This window comes from Podarcis melisellensis (assembly GCF_964234715.1).
Source record: "Podarcis melisellensis genome assembly, chromosome: 7".
Classification (NCBI taxonomy): Eukaryota; Metazoa; Chordata; class Lepidosauria; order Squamata; family Lacertidae; genus Podarcis; species Podarcis melisellensis.
Window position 1 is genome coordinate 1,821,561 of NC_138539.1, and position 21,850 is coordinate 1,843,410.

The 21,850-nt window shown below is 48.0% G+C and overlaps 1 protein-coding gene across 1 annotated transcript in view; it reads left to right on the plus strand.

The window, feature by feature from the left end:
- The first annotated feature begins 6,574 nt into the window (after positions 1-6,574).
- Positions 6,575-21,850, plus strand: part of SLC39A4 (solute carrier family 39 member 4) — a 40,153-nt gene continuing 24,877 nt past the window's right edge. Inside the window, exons 1-2 of the mRNA XM_081918787.1 lie at positions 6,575-7,551; positions 19,221-19,505. Coding sequence (XP_081774913.1) covers positions 7,147-7,551; positions 19,221-19,505 — 690 coding nt within the window. The 5' untranslated portion in view covers positions 6,575-7,146. The remainder of the gene's footprint in view (positions 7,552-19,220; positions 19,506-21,850) is intronic.

Here is a 21,850-nt window from a genome sequence, read left to right on the forward strand (position 1 = left end):
GTAGACAGGGGTTACACTAGTTTAACCTTGGCAAACATGTCCAGACAAGTCCTTGGTACAATATTAGCATAAGCAGGCATGGCAGGGCAAGACTCAGGTATAAGATTAGCATAGGCATACACCTCTGAAGTCCCAACACCCAAAGTACAATAGAACTTCCTTTGCATGTCTGGGCCCTTGGCAAGTTTGGTGATGGCATTAGGCTTTCCCTGGCCAACAATCAGCTTAGCAATTGTCACCTCTGGGAACTTCCTGGAGTCCTTTTTCAAGGGGAAAATAGCTTTGGAATGGAGGAAACTGGCAAAGGAGTTGATTTTATATTTTTAAAGCTAGGTAACTTCCCTGAGCTGTCAAATTGAAAGGATGTTGTTGTTGTTTAGTCGTTTAGTCGTTTCCGACTCTCCATGGCCCCCTGAACCAGAGCACGCCAGGCACTCCTGTCTTCCACTGCCTCCCACAGTTGGGTCAAACTCATGCTGGTAGCTTCAAGAACACTGTCCCACCATCTTGTTCTCTGGTTGTCCCCTTCTCCTTGTGCCCTCCATCTTTCCCAACAACAGGGTTTTTTCTAGGGAGTCTTCTCATGAAGTCTTGGAGCCTCAGCTTCAGGATCTGTCCTTCCAGTGAGCGCTCAGGACTGATTTCCTTAAGAATGGATAGGTTTGGTCTTCTTGCAGTCCATGGGACTCTCAAGAGTCTCCTCCAGCACCAGAATTCAAAAGCATCCATTCTTCGGCGATCAGCCTTCTTTATGGTCCAACTCTCACTTCCATACATCACTATTGGGAAAACCATAGCTTGAACTATACAGACCTTTGTCAGCAAGGTGATTTGTCTGCTTTTTATGACTGACTTCCCTTGCCATCTCGACAGAGTCAGAGCAGGGAGGCTGGGATGACAATTCTCCTTCCACCTGGGGCTTAAGGCCTTGCTTGGTTAGCCCTTAGCACAGCTGAGCCCCTAGGAGTGGGCTAATCCTGGATCGAGCGGGACTTGTTGCTCCAAGTGAGCCTCCGGTTATTAACTTTAAGGGTGTGGAGCCAGGATTGCAGCCACCAAACCAGAATGGATTGTCTATCTCTGTTTGCTGTTTGTCTTGGCCACATCGCTCTGCTCATTAAGCATCACAAACCTAAACCGCAGAGGAAAAGAGGACATTCTTTGTACACAGCAAGATTCTCAGGGAGGATTTCTGTGAGATCAGTGTATAGCGGCAAAGTTCCAGGGTTATAATTTGCTTCAAAACAATAATTAAAAACCAACAACCTTGCAGGTTCTTCTGTAAGTTTGAAGGTGTGCAAGGGAGCAGCAAAAACTACAGAGATTCCTGTGGCTCCTTAAATACTCGCATATTTATAATGGTGTAATCTGCTTTCATGGTGGTTTCTTGTTTTGCCCCTGATGAAAGAGGTTCTACAGTAATCCCCCAAAGCTTTTGCCAGATCTGCACGTATTTAATGTTCCATTACCCTGTTTTGTCATGCTTGTAAGTTAGGAGCTATTTATAACCTGAGCAGTTACACAGCACTTTCAGAACATTCTCAGATGCTGGAGAGACAACGTGATGTAGTGGTTAGAGCGTCAGACTAGGTCCTGGGAGACCAGGGTTCGAATCTCCAGTGAGCGATGAAGCTTTCCTGGGTGACCTTGGGCCAGTCATCATCTCTTAGTCCTAACCTAGTTTGCAGGGTTGTTGTGAGGATAAAATGGAGGACAGGAGAAATCATGGGCTGCAGGGGGTTGGAATGGATGACCCCTTGGGTCCCTTCCAGCTCTGATTTAATGAATGCTGCATACCAACGAACGAACCTGTTTGCATTAGGGGATGTCCTGAAGTAGGGGACCTTATGCATTATATCTTGCACTGCCCCTTATATAATGAAGGAAGAGAACGATTTTTAGCCCCTATAATGACAAGGTCCCCAAGCCAGAACCCCTCTGACATGATTTTATATCTCCTCACAAACACAGATAAGTATGTGACCTGGTGTGTAGCACTCTTTGCAATTGCCGCTAGGAAAATTAGAGCAAATTATATAGCCAAGGTAGCCACCAACTGTAAAGGACATGAATTTATTTGACCCTATCTACATCAAGCTATATTCTATCTTTATCACCAAATTCTGAATGTAATTGCACATCGTATTAATTAACATTATTTTTTAATATATTAGTGGCCATGTGATGATTTTAGCCTATAAATTTTATTGTTTAATGTCTTAACCTGTATATTAAGGTACTTTTATAGCTCTTTTTAGAGTAGGTAATGTCTTGATAATATAAATGTTTTAAGTTTTTTGTATTAATCCAGCATATTTTATTTTAATTGTGGATTGATTCTGTGTACATTGCGGCAGCCCTTGGCTATGTGCAATAAAACTGACTGACTGACTGAATGCAGCCATAGCCCCTTGGCTGAAAGGTGGAATATAAATGAAGTCAGTGTACTTGCCAGATCCTCATGTTTTAGAATCTTAGAACTGTAAGTTGGAAAGGAATCTTTTCCTCGACGTGGGGCTCAAACCCACAACCCTGAGATGAGATCAAGGGTCTCCTGCTCTACCAACTGAGCTGTCTGGTAAATGCAGAAAGCTGGGATGTGTGCGGAGGAGGGCAAGCAGGATGATGATAAAAGGTCTGGAATTGGAAACCAAGCCTTATGGCAGGCATCCCCAACCTTTGGCCCTCCAGGTGTTTTGGACCACAATTCCCATCATCCCTGACCACTGGTCCTGTTAGCTAAGGATCATGGGAGTTGTAGGCCATAAGGCAGGAGGTTGGGTGTGCCTGCCTTATGAGGAATGGTTGAAGGAGCTGGGTATGTTTAGCCTGGAAAAGAAGAGATTGAGAGGAGATAGGAGAGCCAGATATCTCAAAGGCTGCTGCATGGAGCAAGCTTGTTTTCCCTTGCTCTGGAGGGTAGGACTCGAACCAGTTACAAGAAAGGGGATAACTTTCTGACTGTAGGAGCTGTTTGACGGTGGAATGGACACCCTGAGAAGGCGATGGACTCTCCTTCCTTGGAGGTTTTTAAGCAGAGCTTGGGTGTCCACCTGTCATGGGTGCTTTAGCTGAGATCCCTGCATTGCAGGCGGTTCGACTAGATGACCCTCGGGGTCCCTTCCAACTCTACGATTCTGTGATTCTAAATGAATGAATAAACAAGCTCAGTCACATTTACAAGAAAGCTGAGACAATGATAGAACTGTAGGGTTGGGAGGGACTGAGAAAGCTCAGAAGCATGACTTAGGCCATGCAGCAAGTTCCTGGAAGAAGTGAAACCTGAACTCGTGTCTTCCTAGTCTGCTCAACCGCTACACCATGCTGACTCATTCAGTTCTTGGCTTTGAAAAGATTTTAGCTTCAAGCCTTTATCAAACAAGAAAATAGAGGTTGAAACATAAACAGAAAGCGCAGGTGCATGGGAAAAATTTTCTCTCTCTCAAGGGACACCGTGTCGCAGGGGGTGGAGTGGAACCAGTAACACAATTGCTACAGGTGATTCAATATACAGTGGTACCTCAGGTTAAGTACTTAATTCGTTCCGGAGGTCTGTACTTAACCTGAAACTGTTCTTAACCTGAAGCACCACTTTAGCTAATGGGGCCTCCTGCTTCCACCGTGCCGCCAGAGCCCGATTTCTGACCTTATCCTGAAGCAAAGTTCTTAGCCTGAAGCACTATTTCTGGGTTAGCAGAGTCTGTAACCTGAAGTGTATGTAACCCGAGGTACCACTGTGTGTGTGTGTGTACAGTCATGCCCAGGAAGATTTTGCAGAATTGTTGAATTTCCCTGAAGTCCTGCATACTCAAGTTCCGATCCATTGACTCACAATACTCCAAAGAGTTGGAAGGGACCAGCAAGGGGTATCTAGTCCAACCCCCCCCCCCCTGCAATGAAGGAATCGCCACTAAAGAACCCCGGACAGGTGGCTGCCCAGCCTCTGTTTAAATATCTCCAAGGAAGGAGAGTCCACCATCTTCTAACGGAGCCAGCTGCAATGTCTGACAGCCCTTGCCGTTGGAAAGGTCTTCCTGATATAGCCGGAATCTCCTTCCTTGTTACTTGAATCCATTGGAACAACTTTCTGCCATCCTCCATGTGTCAGTCCCGGGCCCTAAGGAAGTCAGATTATCCTCCACCAGGGCCAGGGCCTTCTCAGTGATGGCTCCCACGTGGTGGAATGCTCTGTACCAGGGCCCTGCAGGATTTAACTTCCTTCCACAGGCCCTGTAAGACAGAGCTATTCCGCCTGGCTTTCAATTTGAATTCAGCCTGATCTTTTATTCCCCTTCCTTCCCTCCCCCTCCCCTTTTTATGAAGATTCCCTGCTCTGGGATCCCACAGCTAATTCTCCCCTGGTCTCCACACTGGCCCAAGTAGCACTAATTTAGCCAGCTAGCCCTGGTGATCATCTAATGTTTATTGGATGGATTTTCCTCCTAAATTGATATTTTAATTCTGAATTTATTGTTAATCACGTTTTATACTGTATTTTATGCTGTTTTTGTTGCATCAATTAAGTGTTTTAAATTTGTTGTTAGCCGCCCTGAGTCCAGTTTTCTGAACCGGGAAGGGCGGGGTATAAATAAAATTTTATTTTTATTATTATTATTATAGCCCTTCAGATATTTGAACATGTCTATCATACCACCTTCTTGAAGACCTGCTGCACTCAGAAGCTTGCCACGTTTTGTTGACTTTCTGGCGAGCCCTAATGAAGGTTTTACTTTTTGAGATTCCCCTCAGCCCTGCAAACCAGCTCAGCTACTCTTGATTTTAAAGAAAAAATGCTATAATTATCCCTATTCAGTGCTACCATTTGCGCAATGGATCAGAACAATAGGGTCTTTTTTATATATAAAATAAAGCACAATACTTGTGTTAATTGGCTTTCCAATGCCAGGATATCTGCGTAACCAACAACTAATGTTTTGTGTATTGCCCCTGTTGCTTATGCAACTAACTCTATCTCTGCTCTTATCTGCTTTTCATTCCCTCTGACCTGCTTGTTCGCAATGCCCTCTTCCCAAAGCGAGTATATCTGAAACTCAGGATAACACTTCAAGCATCAGTCCAGGAAAGCTGACGAGTGAGTATTTAAGGAGACACAGAAGTCTGTGTTGATATCCCCAGAGAGCGAGGCAGGTGAAGACACACACCTGTGATTTCTACCAGGGAAATCCCTGGGCCAGTCGCTGCCTCTCAGGCTAGCCTACCTCACAGGGTTGTTGTGAGAAGCAGGAGAACAACGTAAAGTCCACGACAATCCTGTAAAGCGACTGGCCTGAGGTCACCCAGTGAGCTTCATGATCAAGTGGGGATTCGAACCCCAGTCTCTCCGGGGTCCTAGTCCAGCACTCTAACCACTAGGCAGCACTGATTCTCTCACACCCTATGCATTGCTTCTGTGCTGCCTGTCTAGATACTTCAGCCAGAGGGGCATGCCCCTGGGTGGCCAAGGAATGTGCTGTTTATGCTCCTGAAAGTCAAGGAAATTGGCCCTCGACATTCCTGCGTCCTCTTTAGGACCGCAAAACAGGGGTGTGGCGAAAGAGCAAGGAGATGCGTCAGCATGGCTGAGTTTCATTCCCAGCATCTGGAAAGAGGGTTGTGGCCTCTAGGGGTTAGAGCAAGCCAGGCGGAGCAGGAATGCCGGGCGCTCAGTCCCCGAGGGCTTGGAGGAAGAACAAAGCTGGAATGATGGGAGAGGCAGAGACAGATTGGCAGGTGCATAACTGTTCCTCGTAATGCCATAATCAGACATAATTTCTTATTTCTAAAGCACCAGCTGTTTGGCTGCTTTTAATAGTGTGTTCCCAAGGCAGGAGAGGGAGCCCAATGGCACTTGTGGAATCCTGCTGGGTGCCCACTTCTTCAAAGTCACCATTTGCTCCTAGTTTAGGCGCTGTCTCCTGTTCAGTGCCTTGAGGCAGGGAACCAGGCAGAGGGCCTTCTTGGTGGTGGCACCCGCCTTGTGGAACACCCTCCCACCAGATGTCAAAGAGAACAACAACTACCAGACTTTTAGAAGACATCTGAAGACATCTATTTAGGGAAGCTTTTAATTTTGATGCATTACTGTATTTTAATATTTTGTTGGAAGCCGCCCAGAGTGGCTGGGGAAACCCAGCCAGATGGATGGGGTAGAAATAATAAATTATTATTTCCTGAGCAATGTCTCAATCTCTCCCTTTTGGCAGCCCCTGCAGATGAGAAACCTACACCGCCTGAAATGTTGCGTTTGAGGTTTAAACAATTACCCTTTTAAAATTTCCCGTATGACGTTGCCCCCTTTCGTATTGGAAAAAAATCTGGCACTTTGAACCAATACCCTCTGAGCACGTGCAAAGCGCTCCCCGATTGTGTGTGTGTGTTTTTAAAGGAAATAAAGGCAAACTAACTCAGTTCATGTGCTGAGTGTCCTCTTCTGGCGAGGATCTTTCCCCTCTCTCTTAACACAACAAGCAACAGTTTTGTGATGCCTTAAAGGCACTCTGGTTGTGGCATAAGCCTTTGTGGGCTCACGAAAGCTGATACTGTAATGAATCTGTCAGTCCTTAAGGTGCCACAAAACTCTGTTTTCAATATGTGCTGTGGAATACTAATCCTCTGGAAAGCTTTGAATGCAGTTTACAGAAAGCCCAACAAAAACACACATCCACACACAAACCAAACACTCACACCCCCCAAAAAGAAAAAAAAAATCACACACTTTAGATGTCCCTCTGTCCTGGAACCCAGCCAGGAGCCTTTCAAACTGTTTGACACACACACAAAAATGACTCATTCTGGGCTGAAAGGGGATCTTCTGAGCGCCGGTTGTGAAAAGACCCACCGAATGCCTCGCTCGCTCCCTCCTTCCTCATCCTCACCCTTGTGGCCTGGATATGAGGTAACAGCGGAGGATCCCTTCCACCCCAAAGGGGGACGTTGGGTGGGTGAGCTCATGAGGACGGTTGGGCAAGAAGCTGGAGGCTGAAGCTGGCTCATTTCCTCCCTGGCTGGAGCCTTGGCTGCTCGCCTCCTTTCCTGGTGACCCAGGAGCTCGGATTAGCCAGGGTCTGCCGCCTCTGCCTCCCTGCTTGCCAAGACCTGCCCCTCTATCAAGGTGAGGGATCTGCGTAGCTGGACAGGTTCTGTGGAATGGTTAACCTGAGGCAATCTCACCCTGAGCCAATCATCGCAAGCGGCAGAGCGGGGCAGCCGAGAGTCTACAGCACCTGGGCACCTGCCCCAAAGCCTGTCTTGGAGAAGCAGCCAGCCAGCAGCAGGCACACCTGCCAGTCTCCAGAAGACAGCCTTGCCAACCCAGCCATGACACCTCTCCCCTGGACAGCCTCCGCTGTCGCCGTCGTCCTCCTGCTCTGTCTCCCAGGGATGGCGATGCCAGGGCCCGGCCCGGAGGATGCCAGCCTGGACCCGGCCCTGCTGGAGCTGCGGACTCTCCTGGCGTCGGGCGAGGAAGGCGCTCTGCCCCAGGGCACCCTGGAGTCCCTGTTAAATATTGCGGTGGGTCGTGTGCAGTGCCCGGCAGTGCCGTGTGAAAAGGTAAAGAGGATGGCGGCAGGTGTGCAGTTCTTCTCCCGCTCGCCTGGGTCAAACTCCAGCCGGGGTTCAAAGGTCCGAAGGATGAGGCAGGCGCCCTGGATGGGATGCCGCTGGCCTCGCTCGCTTTGGGTGCAGAATGGGAGGAGGGGTGTGTTGGGAAAAGGAGGCAACAAGGGAGAAATCCCATTCCTATTAGCCATCTGGAAAATCCCTTTCTCTCTCCTGCTATCTGTCTTTGGGGAAACCACAGGAGCTTTGACTGGTCTTTGCGGGGTGCTGGGTTCAGTCTTACGGTTGTGATTGATTGATTGATTGATTGATTGACATCTAAAGGCAGCCCTGTTTAGGGAAGCTTTTAATGTTTAATAGGTTATTGTATTTTAGTGTTTTGTTGGAAGCCGCCCAGAGTGGCTGGGGGGACCCAGCCAGATGGGCGGGGTATAAATTATTATTATTATTATTGATTGATTGATATCCCACCTTTTATCCCAGAAGCTCAAAACATTGCATAGGGCTCCCTTCCCCTTCTCAACAGCCCAGCGAGGTAGCCAGGGCCAGATTTAGGTTTGATGAGGCCCTCAGCTCCTGAAGGTAATGGGGCCCTTTCTATGTCCAGCTGTCCTTTGTCAATAACAAACTCTTGCTGTTTTTTGTGTTGAATATATGTTATATGGTAATTTATGGACCTGATAGGTATCTAAAGCCATTTGCGCATCACAAATAGCACCCTACACAACACAAAACACTGTTGCTGTATGTAGGTTTTATTTTTATTTTATTTTTATCTTACATTTTGGAAATATATGTCCAGTTTTGTTCTTTGTTTAAATTTTGGGGGGGCCCAAGAGAGTGGAGCCCTAAGCCATAGCTTGTTTAGCTTATACGTGAATCCGGCACTGGATGTAGGTTAGGCTGAGAGAGGCAGTGACTGGCCTCCAAGGCCACCATAATGAGCTCCCTTGCTCAGTGGGGATTCGAACCCTGGTCTCTCCCACATTTTAACCCCCTGCACCGCACTGGGACACTTCCCAGTTGCAAGTTTTTCCAGTTGTCTTTCCCTTCTGCCTCTGAACTGTGTTGTGGGGGGGGGGCGTGCATTTTGCCAGGAATGGCGAGACATGTAAAATGCCCGTGCGTGGACTTTTAAGGCGCCGCAGCAACACCTAGCATGTTATTTCACCTGCTGGCGAGACTCACTTTGAACCACTTAATAGCAGGTTGCAGGACAATGGAGGTTTTTCCCCCCAGCTGTATCATGGATCTAGAGAGCCAAAGAAAACTTTCAGCTTCAAAACCGGTGGAAAACAGGCTGATATGAACAGACATGGCTGCCAGCAGATCCACACCGTATATTAAAGCGCACATGACTTGCCCTCCCCCTCCAAGAATCCTGGAAACTATAGTTTTCTGCTACAGTTCCCAACACCCCAGTTCTCAGGGTACTTGGGGGAAGCCATTCCCTTGAAATGTGTGCCCTTTTAGGGGAAAAAAATGATGTGAATCTGCCCACAGCATGTAGGGGATGAGGGGCTGGGGACAGGAAGGGCATAGAATCCTAGAACTGGATAGGGTCCACCAGAGGCCATCTAGTCCAACCCCCTGCAATGAGGTCGTTTGACGCGGGGCCCATTCTTGCCTGCAAACTGTTGGCAGGTATGGAGTTGCCCTCCTACATCCCTGAGGAAGGAGAAGGAATCCCTTCAACTCTTCGCTGTGGGCTCCATGCAGTGCAAAGCCATAGAACATGTCTTAAAAAGAGGGTAAAGTTGTAGTTATCTTCACCATCTGTTTTCATAAGGATATGTGTAAAGTGAGGGGGGGCATGGGGCTCTCTAATAAGAGCATAATTGCAGGGTGGTACTCAGTCCAGATGAATTGAGACCAGAATCTGATTTTGGAGAAAGCTGGTCTAACAGAACAGCTGACAGCCCAAGCACAGGCATGCTCTTAAATGAATGAAAGGGGTTTTTTTCCAAAAAGGAGAAGAAATAAAATGCAAACAGTATCAGCTGAAGGAGCAGCAGGTGCTCCTGAACTCAAAGCAAGAGATCATAGGATTTTAGACTTAGAAGGGACCATGAGGGTCATCTATTCCAACCCCCTGCAATGCAGGAAAACGATGGGGCAGATGAGGAGATTTCAGCAAAGGATGCAACACCCAGCTGCCCGTGCCCATGCGCCTCCCCTCGGCGGGTGGTCACCTGAAGGACGTGTCTCACATTCCTGGAACAGTTTGCTAGGCAATATTTGTAAGAATTCTCAATGGTCCTCCAGCCTCACCTGGAATCCAGTCAGTTATTAACAGACTTGCAGACCATAGGCTGGCCCCATTCCTCCCAGTAGATTAGGAAATTGGTTGTCTGTTAGAGTTTCAGGCAGGGGACACTTCCAGCCCTGTTGGGAGATGCCATCAGCGGTTGAACCCTCAGGCCTCCTGCCCCTTGGTCACAACCCTTCCTGGGTGAATCCCCGTTCTCCTGCCCTGGCACCGGATCATAGGTTTAGACAAAAAACAAGGTATATTTTTTAAAAAAACAGGTGTTTTGTTATTCACGCTCACCCATTTTGCACAGTGTCTCTGGGGAAAACACCAAGCAAAGAACGAAATGCGGAAATGTTAAGAGCTCGCCGGGGCAACAGGAACTGCCTTGGCGATGTCGGTGTCTCCTGGCTGGACCACAGAATCTAGCCCAAAGTATCCTCATCATCATGGAATTGCAGAGTTGCAGAGCTGGAAGGGACTTCTGGCGATCATCTAGAGCAACCCCGCTGTGATGCAGGAATTGCAGTTAGAGAATTCATTTCCAGCCTCTGCTGGAAAACCTCCAAGGAAGGATACAGCTCACTGCCTTAATCGAACACCTTCTTTTATACTAAAATGCACTGGGTAACGATTGCAGTCATGATCTCTTGGTTAACAGGATCTTGGCTGCAGCTACGGTTGCCAAAGTTTTCACTTCCACTGCTTCTGTGGGCTTTTAACAGTTTGACGTCAGGCTGAAGCACTGCAGAGGAGACACAGCACTGCATTTTCCCGCATTTAATTTTCCCGCCAGTTAAAACATCATCTGCTACTTTTCTGCCTGTACTGCAGCTATTAGCTCAAGGAACAAGAGCCCTGCCAGAATAATAGTTGGTAACCTCCGCTGGGGCAAGGTTCAGCCGCAAAGCTAATGGCCACGTCCAATGTTTGAAGAAGTGGGAGCGGCTCTGTCGCAAACTGAAGCAAAGTAGGGGCCCCTTCCCCAAGGGCTGTGGGCAGCAAAGAGTTAATAGCCAATACGCAGATGTCCAATAGAGGCTGGAGATTTCACAGGGTCAAAGGACTGTGCAGGGTCCTTTTATCAGGACAGATAAAAGAAAGTCCTTCTTGATGTGGCATGGAGTTAAACTGTGGAACTCTCTGTCACAGGAGGCAATGATGACACCAAATTGGATGGCTTTAAAAGAAGACTGGACAAATTCATGGAGGAGGAGAGGGCTATTGAGGACTACTAGCCAGAATGGCTAATCTCTACTTCCACAGCTGGTGGCAGCAGTGCTTGCAAATGCCAGTTGCTGGAAACTGCAGCACAGAGAGGGCTCTTGTGTTCAAATCCTGGTTTTGGGTTTCCCACAGACATCTGGTTGGCCACTGCTAGTGTGATAGCCTGGACCCGGAGCCAGAGGACTCTCAGTCTGCACCGGATCCTTTGCCTCAGGCGGCATCTGAACCAAGTCTGGGGCCTGATCCTGAAGAGCCCCAGTCTGCACAGGTTCCCCTGGAACAAGCACCAGCTGGGCCGAGTCAGGGGCCTGAGCCTGCCCTGGCTCCAGATGCGGGATGACCTCATTGCCTCCAGCTGGGCCATCGCTTACAGCTGCTCCACTACTAGTTGGGTCAGGGGAGGCTGAGGCAGCCCCTGGGTCTAGTCACCCACCGACGTCTCCTGAGCTGCAGAAACAGGTCTGCGAAAAGGAGAGACCTGAGTACTTGCAGGAGGAGTGCTCGCCTTCGGGCGAAGCAGGGAGGTGAGTCGCCGGGGGATCAGGACCGGCCCGTTACCACAAGAGAGATAAAAGGCTGCTGGACCCCACCCCAGGTTGCGGGAGCAACGTTGCAGTTTGCCTGAACCTGCCTGTGATCCTGTGCCTGATCTATCCCGGTTTCCTGCCTTGGCCCTGTCGGACTGACTCCTCGCGGAACCCTTGGATTCGGGACCGGACCTGGACTACGGTTTTCGGGTTACTCCCCGGGCCCAGCACAGTGAGCACAGTGGATGAGCTTCCATCTGATCCAGCAGCCAGGCTCTCCCTAGCTCCTTCCATCTTTGAAGCTTTCACCCCGTGATGTGGTCAGTGAAAAGGACTTCTGGTTCTTTTTTCTGCTGGAACCACTTTGCTGCATCATGTTCAACCTGCAAAAAAGTCTTGGCGGTTGTGTTTCACCGCAGCCAGCAGAGTGGAGAAGTTGAGCTTCACCTTTTTTGGCATGAACCACCCTCCCCGCCCAATCTGGCGTCTTCCAGATGTTTAGCGCTACAATTCTCATCACCGACACCCAGAACATGATGGAAGCAGTCATCCAAAACATCTGAGAGGCTGTTTTAGCATCTTAGACATTCTTGCAGAGGAACTGGGGTGGGATGAAGCCTGACCCTGAGAATGTTAAAAAGGTAAAGGTTAGAGACCCCTGACCATTAGGTCCAGTCACGGACAACTCTGGGGTTGCGGCGCGCATCTCGCTTTATTGGCCGAGGGAGCCGGCATACAGCTTCCGGGTCATGTGGCCAGCATGACTAAGCCGCTTCTGGCGAACCAGAGCAGCGCACGGAAACGCCGTTCACCTTCCCGCCAGAGTGGTACCTATTTATCTACTTGCACTTTGACGTGCTTTTGAACTGCTAGGTGGGCAGGAACAGGGACCGAGCAACTGTAGCTCACCCCATCACGGGGATTCGAACCACCGACCTTCTGATCAGCAAGTCCTAGGCTCTGTGGTTTAACCCACAGCGCCACCTGCGTCCCTCTGGGAAGGTTAAGCCTAGAGAAAAGTAGGGACTAGCAAAGCATGGCTTTCCTCCATGTTCTCCTCCCAAATATCTCTGGAATGTAAATTAGACTTTGGGCCCAGCTACTGTCCTGGACAAGCATGTCTCTGATCATGCGCAAAGTCAATTTCCTTGAATGGCCACAGATTGTTCCTATCAATGAGTTGAAGTAAACGGCGTTAGCCCATCGAAAGTGACAGCTTCCAAGCGGAAAGGAGACCTGAGAACGTTTCTTCTTAAGAAACCAACCATGATTGCATTGCTTGACCTCAGAATGGCCAAGTCCAAACCCCCAGGACCCAGATTTTCACAGAGCCAGCCTTTGAAAACAGCGAAGCGGAGATAATATCATAGAATTGTAGAGTTGGGACCCTCCGGGGTCATCTAGCCCTACCCGCTGCAATGCAGGGATTCCAACTAAAGCATCCATGATAGATGGCCGTCCAAGCTTCAATGAAGGTAAGTCCACCACCTTCTGGTGGACTCCATAGCATTCTACTATTGAACAACTCTTACCATCAGAAACTTAGTTGTAATCTCATTTTTTGCCTTTTGAATCTGTTGGTTCGGATCCTGCCATCAAAGAGAACAAGCTTGCTCCATCTCTCATGTGGCAGACCTTCAGATATTTGGCGATGGCTATTGTATCCCCTCAGGATTCTTTTGGGGGACAGGACTTTTGTTGGGTTGGGGGGCAGAACCGATGTGATCAGGCAGTTACCGTATTTTTTGCTCTATAAGACTCACTTTTTCCCTCCTAAAAAGTAAGGGGAAATGTGTGTGCGTCTTATGGAGTGAATGCAGGCTGTGCAGCTATCCCAGAAGCCAGAACAGCGAGAGGGATTGCTGCTTTCACTGCACAGCAATCCCTCTTGCTATTCTGGCTTCTGAGATTCAGAATATTTTTTTTCTTGTTTTCCTCCTCCAAAAACTAGCTGCGTCTTGTGGTCTGGTGCGTCTTATAGAGCGAAAAATACGGTAGTTAAGTATTCCTATTGTTTTACTTGATCTGGGGAGGGAGGGGGGCTGCTGCCTCTCCCTGCCCCCCCCCCCCCGGCTACGCCTATGGCTTGCACATAACTTCTGGTTGCATCCTGCCCTCAATGATCACCTCTGTCTTCTTCCCACTTCTGTTCCCACCCCAAGCCTCCATTCACCAGAAATTCTTTACATGTTAGAAGCAAATGCAAAAACCCTTGTCGCCCCCTCAGGTAAACCCCAGAGGCTGTGTGAAAATGCCTTTGTGATGATGATTAGTTTAGAACAGGATCAAGGAGGAGGAGGCAACTGTTTAGGGTGGTGCCCATTTTTTAAATGCATTTATTTTGCATTTCCTGCGCATCAAAAGCATTCAAATGCCCTGGCCCTTCCTTTCCCGTTTGATCTGTTCCTTTGCAAAAGAAGGATGAAAGGGCCTCGGCTGTTTGGGTTGTCTTAGTTACCCTCCAGGAGGCTCGGCTGGAGCCAGAGCCCAGCAACCTTCTGTTGCAAAGAAGGCACCCTCCACAAATCCAGAGGGGAGTCCCTAAGGCGCTTGGATGGTGCCTTGAATGCCTCCTTCGGCCAACTCTTGCACCCAAGCTGGTCTCAAATGTCTTGTTCCACTTTCCTTTGGGTCAGCAAGGCTGGGGGTGGGTTGTCTTGTCAACTGGGCAGCCCAGGGCTTCCAGACACACTGCCAGGGAGGTCACTTCAGTGCTGTTAATGCAATGGTTTGACTTCACCCTCGGAGGCACACTCCATTGTCTCTCAAGACAGACAGGTGCCAGCAACAACCCCACCTTTGGGCACAAGACAGAAGTACTCTTTTTGGGGGACAGGGGGCAGGCGGGTGTGGCAGACTCCCTGGTCCTGAATGGGGCAACTGTGCCCCTGAAGGACCAGGTGTGCAGCCTGAGAGTCATTTTGGACTCGCAGCTGTCCATGGAGGTGCAGGTCAGTTCTGTGTCCAGGGCAGCTGTTTATCAGCTCCATCTGGTAGGCAGGCTGAGATCCTACCTGCCCGCGGACTGTCTCGCCAGAGTGATGCATGCTCTAGTTATCTCTAGAGCCAGTGTGGTGTAGTGGTTAAGAGCGGTAGTCTCATAATCTGGGGAACTGGGTTCGATTCCCCGCTCCTCCACATGCAGCTGCTGGGTGACCTTGGGCTAGTCACACTTCTCTGAAGTCTCTCATCCCCACTCACCTCACAGAGTGTTTGTTGTGGGGGAGGAAGGGAAAGGAGAATGTTAGACGCTTTGAGACTCCTTAAAGGGAGTGATAGGCGGGATATCAAATCCAAACTCTTCTTCTTCTTCTTCTTCTCTCGCTTGGACTACTGCAATACGCTCTACGTGGGGCTACCTTTGAAGTTGACCCAGAAACTACAACTAATCCAGAATGCGGCAGCTAGATTGGTGACTGGGAGTGGCTGCCGAGATCACATAACACCAGTCTTGAAAGACCTACATTGGCTCTCAGTACGTTTCCGAGCACATTTCAAAGTGTTGGTGCTGACCTTGAAAGCCCTAAACGGCCTCAGCCCAGTATACCTGAAGGAGCATCTCCACCCCCATCATTCTGCCCAGACACTGAGGTCCAGCGCCGAGGGCCTTCTGGTGGTTCCCTGCCTGCAAGAAGCAAAGCTACAGGGAATCAGACAGAGGGCCTTCTCGGTGCTGGCACCCACCCTGTGGAACGCCCTCCCACCAGATGTCAAAGAGAAAAACTACCAGACATTTAGAAGACATCTGAAGGCAGCCCTCTTCAGGGAAGTTTTTAATGTGTGACATTTGAATATATTTTTTATCTTTGTTGGAAGCCGCCCAGAGTGGCTGGGGAACCAAGCCAGATGGGCAGGGTACAAATAATAAATTGTTGTTGTTGTTACAAGATCCTCCCCCTTCCCATTCACCTTCACATCAACCCTGCGAAGCACATTAACTCCTACGCTCTAATCACTCTGCCATGCCGTCTCTATCCTGTCCCTCCTCATCAAATGGACCAAATGGGAAGCTGGCCTGATCCTGCAGGCTCTTTTCCTGTCACCTTCACATCTTACTTCCAGATGCAGACAGACTGCTAGGTTGGACCATGCTAACCTCGAGACATCCCTCCCAGCAGATCCATATTTTTTAAAATATTTTTTTTGGGCGCAGGCTGTGGGGAGACTCACTGAAGAACTATGTGTCGCTGTTTGCTTGGCGAACATCAGCAGAACCTGCAGGATGAGGCCACTGGCCCATCTAGTGCAACATCCTGTTCTCCCAGGGGCCAAGCAGATGCCTGTGGGACACCAGTAAGCAGGATCTTTAAAAAAAATATATATTAACAATTTCAACATAACAATATATCAAAACATATCATATTCATTCTCCCCCTTTTCCCCATTCCCCATCAAACCCCACTGAGACATCCCTCAACTCCTCTCTCTGATTTCTCAACCCATGTCGCTCTCTGCATATGATAAAATTTTTTCCATCCTTATATTATCTATCTACCATGTTACCAAGCACTAAATTTGTGTATGTTTATTCAAAACCTGCCAAGGAGTCCAATTCATTTCGTTGCCTTTTTAAATACTTTGTGAAAAGTTCCCATTCTTCTTTGAAGTCACAGTTGTCCTTATCTCGCAGTTTGTACGTCAGTTTAGCCAATTCTGCATAGTTTATCAACTTCTCTTGCCACTGTTCCTTTGTCGGGGTTTCTTCATTCTTCCATCCTTGGAAGACTCTTGCCGCTGTTGTGGCATACATGAATAAATTCTTTGTTTTCCTTGGCAGGTCTTGTCCTAAAATCCCTAACAAAAATGCCATAGATAACTCTTCTCTCCCGTGAATTTGTCTACCCCTCTTTTTAAGCCCTCCCGAGTTGTCAACCATCGCTGCCTCCTGTGGCAGAGAGTTCCACAGTTCAACCCTGCACTTTGCAAAGAGGTATTTTCCCCACTGCTGCCTCATATTTCACAGTGCGGAGGAGACATGCAGGCACCCAGACACAAGTTGAAGGTGTGCCAGGTCGAGAGAGACACAGAGAGAATGACTCTTTGTACTCTCTGCCAGCGTCATGCTCGGAAGTACACAGGCGAGAATGTCAGGCTCCAGGTGTGATCATGCACACCTTCCCCTGGGGTGCCACCCACTTTGGCACAAATCGAGGCACGCTTGCCTTAGGGAGGAAGGCATTCCATTCCTGGAACGATAGAGCTATAGCAGTTTCGGCAGGCGCAGCGATACTGCAGGGGAGCGGAAAACCTGCACAGGTCAAATTTATTTGGAACATGGCTACATTCCACCTCTTTCAAGAAGAAATCCTTGATGGGTAATAATCAAAAGCAACAAGATCCCCTTAGGGCAGGCATCCCCAAACTTCTGCCCTCCAGATGTTATGGACTACAATTCCCATCATCCCTGACCACTGGTCCTGTTAGCTAGGGATCATGGGAGTTGTAGGCCAAAACATCTGGAGGACCAAAAGTTGGGGATGCCTGCCTTAGGGTTGCCATCTGACCAGGTTTGGCCTGCTCCTATGCCATTCACGGCCAGCTGACCTGTAGAAATTAGCAAGGCAACCTCTTTGCTGTGTCAAGAGTGACAGAATTCCTGCATTCCTGCACTCACCTGACTTATACAATCAGGGAAAAAATGGATCCCGTTCGCAACCAAAGGTACCACTGTACTCTGATTCCTGGACCATTGGCAGACTGGATTTAGAAGGCAATTGAGCCAGATCCGGCACCCGGGTCTTAGTTTGCCTACCCATGGTCTGAAATAAGGATTCTGAGCTCCTGTATTCTGATTCGATATGTCCAATTGCAGAACATTTCAGGATTTGGGCATCTGCCATTGGCCCTTGAACTCTGAGTCGTGATTCGCAGCTTGGAAGTTTAGATAGCCAATCACATTGGGAGTGGGAGTGGCCCAGGCTTTCAGTAATGTATATAAACAGCTGCTTTGCCCCTGTTTCCCAGTTATGTCGTTCAATAAAGGTTCTTGCTGTTATCGCTGTGGCCTTGCCTCGTGGCACCCACCTATACTTCTCTGGCATTTGGGATCAGAGTTTTCTGGGTCTGGATTTTTCTTGTCCTGAATTAAAAAGTGCCTCTGCCTCTAATAATAATAATCATAATAATATGATTAGACCTACATTGACCAACATTGGCTCACAGTATATTTCCGAGCAAAATTCAAAGTGTTGGTGCTGACCTTTAAAGCCCTAAACGGCCTTGGTCCAGTATACCTGAAGGAGAGTCTCCACCCCCATCGTTCTGCCTGGACGCTGAGGTCCAGGGCCAAGGGCCTTCTGGTGGTTCCCTGCCTGCAAGAAGCAAAGCTACAGGGAATCAGGCAGAGGGCCTTCTCGGTGGTGGCACCCGTCCTGTGGAACACCCTCCTGTCAGATGTCAAAGAGATAAACAACTAACTGACATTCAGAAGACATCTTAAGGCAGCCCTGTTCAGGGAAGTTTTTAATGTGTGACATATTCGTGTATTTTTGGTCTTTGCGGAAGCTGCCCAGAGTGGCTGGGGAAACCCAGCCAGATGGTCGGGGTACAAATAATAAATTATTATTATTAGTAGTAGTAGTAGTAGTAGTAGTAGTAGTAGTAGTAGTATTTATACCCCACCCATCTGGCTGAGTTTCATGTCATCTGGCCCCAACCAGACCTGATAGAAAAGCTTCAAACAACTGGTGACTTCCTAACCTACCTGTCCAGGCTTTGCAAACAGCTCAGCAATCCTTTATCAGCACCAGGGCAAAAGCCAAGGACTCCATGGTTTGTCTCAGCCCTTGCTATCCAGACCCATCTAGTTGCAGGCTGAGCAGGCTAGTCAGAGCTGGGTTCAAATCCCACTTGAGTCATTCACCTCTTATCTGGTGCTGATAACACCCGAGAAGTTCACTTTTATTAATCTTCTGTCCCCTGCATCTCAGAGGCCCTGATCCAGCTGATAGCTGCAGGAAACAGAACGCTAGGTGCAATGGATCTTTGGCCTGATCCAGCCTTCCCCAACCAGGTGCCCTCCAGAAGTTTCAGAGGAGCCACAAAGCTTCGAGGCTGCTTTACTTTCAAAAAATTCTTTTATTTTCATGTCAGCGTGTGCAAGCTTCGGAGCTACACAGCACTCTGCGCCAGATGTCGTTTATTTATTATTGTGTCCACCCATGAACAGAATCATTTAGGCAGCTTGCGAAGGAAAAACGAACAAACACCATAGGGTTTATTTTTTTAAAAGACAATAATGAAAACCAAATCTCCAAATGAATCTGAACTTCAATGTCTAAAATCCCTGGTAGAGGACAAGGATCCTGAGATCACGTTAAGGGTAGCCAAATTCTGTGCGATTGCCATAAAACGTAGGGAACAAGCTATGCTATCATCATGATTAAGGTTTTAAATGATAATTTTAGGTTATATGTTAGTGACTAAGTTTTAATTTATATATTTTTAACTGTTGCTATACCTGTATTGTCCCTGTTTACCTAATTGCAAATTCAAATGTATCCCTATCGTGTTTTATGATTTCCTGAATATTGTATGTGGGTTGGAACTGGTCAGTGACCAAAATAATAAAAATTCAAATAATGAAAACCATAAAAATCTGTGCAAAAATAACAAACTGTCCCCCTCCTCTCTCTCTCTCTCTTTCCCCCTTCCAGTGTCTCTCTGCTTCAGATATTTTTACACTCACAAAGGGAAAAACTTCCAGGGATGCCAACCTCACATCCTCGGAGCTGTTGCTGTTCTCCGCTGGCCTGGTCTACTACCTCACTGACCCCACGACAGCTTGCCGGTCCGTGGCGGACGGAGACTGGGTGGCCAAGGTCCGCACTTTGCAGAGCGAATTCTTAGAGGGGAATCCTTCCGCTGGGCCTGATCGAGAGAAGGTGGCCGAGCTGATGGGGGCCATTCAGAGAAACATCCAGGAGATTGAAAGAAATGAGGTAATAATAATAATAATAATAATAATAATAATAATAATAATAATAATATTTTTTTATTTCTACCCCGCCCTTCCCGGTTAAAAAACCAGGATCAGGTTGGCTAACAACAAATTTAAAACACTTAATTGCATAAGCAGCATAAAATACAGTATGAAAACATGAATAACAATAAAATTCAAAAATCAATTTTGGGGAAATAAGCATTAGATAATCCCCAGGGCTAGCTGGCTGAATTGATCCTACTTGGGCCAGCGAGGAGACCAGGGGAGAATTAGCTGTGGGGTCTCAGAGTGGGTGATCTTCATAAAAGGGGAGGCAAGGGAAATAAAAGATCAGGCTGAATTCAAATTAAAGGCCAGACGAAATAGCTCTGTCTTACAGGCCTGCGGAAGGAGGTTAAATCCTGAAGGGCCCTGGTCTCGTGGGACAGAGCATTCCACCAGGTCGGAGCCATCACTGAAAAGGCCCTGGCCCTGGGGGAGGACAGTCTGACTTCTTTAGGGCCCGGGACCTCTAAACTATGGTTATTCATGGACCTTAAGGTCCTCTGCGGGGCAGACCAGGAGAGGCGGTCCCGTAAATATGAGGGCCCTAAGAGAGGTAACACCTGGGAAAGGATCTGCTGGCAGAATCTACTCCCATCCCAATTCTGGATTAAGAACATAAGGAGGAGCCTACTGGATTATTATGAAATTAAAAGACGCCTGCTTCTTGGGAGAAAGGCGATGGCAAACCTAGACAGCATCTTAAAAAGCAGAGACATCACCTTGCCAACAAAGGTCCGTATAGTTAAAGCTCTGGTTTTCCCAGTAGTGATGTATGGAAGTGAGAGCTGGACCATCAAGAAGGCTGATTGCTGAAGAATGGATGCTTTTGAATTCTGGTGCTGGAGACTCTTGAGAGTCCCATGGACTGCAAGAAGATCAAACCTCTCCATTCTGAAGGAAATCAGCCCTGAGTGCTCCCTGGAAGGACAGATCCTGAAGCTGAGGCTCCAGTACTTTGGCCACCTCATGAGAAGAGAAGACTCCCTGGAAAAGACCCTGATGCTGGGAAAGATGGAGGGAGAAGGGGACGATGAAGGACGAGATGGTGGGACAGTGTTCTCGAAGCATGAGTTTGACCAAACTGCGGGAGGCAGTGGAAGACAGGAGTGCCTGGCGTGCTCTTGTCCAGGGGGTCACGAAGAGTTGGACACGACTAAACAACAACAACAACAAAAACATAATAGGGGGGAAATAGAGGGGGGAGGAAAGGGGGGAATTTAAAATACAGGTCAAAATGCAATTTAAAATGCAGCCTCTTTTTAAAATAGCTGAAAAATCCAACATCAGCGTGTCCAGCCCAGCCTCCTGTTCTCACAGTGGCCAACCAGATCACCTGATGGGAAACCAGCAAGCAGAATTTGAACACTAGGGCAACTCTCCCCTCCTGGGGTTTCCAGAAACTGGGATTCAGGAGCATTGACTGTGGAGCCATCGATAGCCCTCCTCCTCCATTAATTTGTCTGACCCTCTTTTAAAACCATCTAGATTGGTGGACATCCCTGCCTACTGTGGCAGGGAGTTCCACAGGTTAACTGGGTGCAGTGGGACAAAGGCCTTCCTTTCGTCTGCCCTGAATCGGACAATATTCCATTTTATGGGGTGTCCGTGAGTTTTAGGGTTGTGATACAGAGCAAAACATTTCTCTGTACACTGTAAAATTTTAATAAGTTTATCATTAATGTGTAGCTTAATGTACAGACCAGTCTTCCCCACGTTGTTGAGTTTCAGGTGTTTTGGATTACAACTCTCACCTGGCCAGGCCAAATGTTTTTGAGAGATGCTGCCAAGACAAATTTCCTGATAAATGGTGATGCCCGTTAAAGGAAAACCATAATTAAAATGCTAGCATTCCCCTTGCCCTGCCATTACCTCCTTGCCTCCAGTGCTTGTGAGAGCTGCACGGTGGCATGGAAATTAGACAGCGAAAGCTTTTCCTGTCTTTTCCTGATGGGGTAAAGTTTTACCTGTTGGATATCTGTCTGTCACACTATAATTAAGGAGGGGAGAGCTGGCAACTCTAATCTTCTCTACTGTTAATCATCTGGCCTTTGTTAGCAAGGAAGAGGAAGAAGACCGAAATTGAGAAAGTTCTAGGTGGGAGCAGTTAAAAGCTAGTTAAATATGACAAGGCCAACTTTCTAGTCCTCATTACTAAGACAAAAAAGCCTCAAGACACACAGGCTTTTCTTATTGCTCCCATCGCTAAACTCCCACACTTCCGTTCCCTTTTCACATCCTCTGCTTCTCCACTGCCACCCGCTGTTATTCCTCTGTCTCGCCATTAAATTAAGTACATCT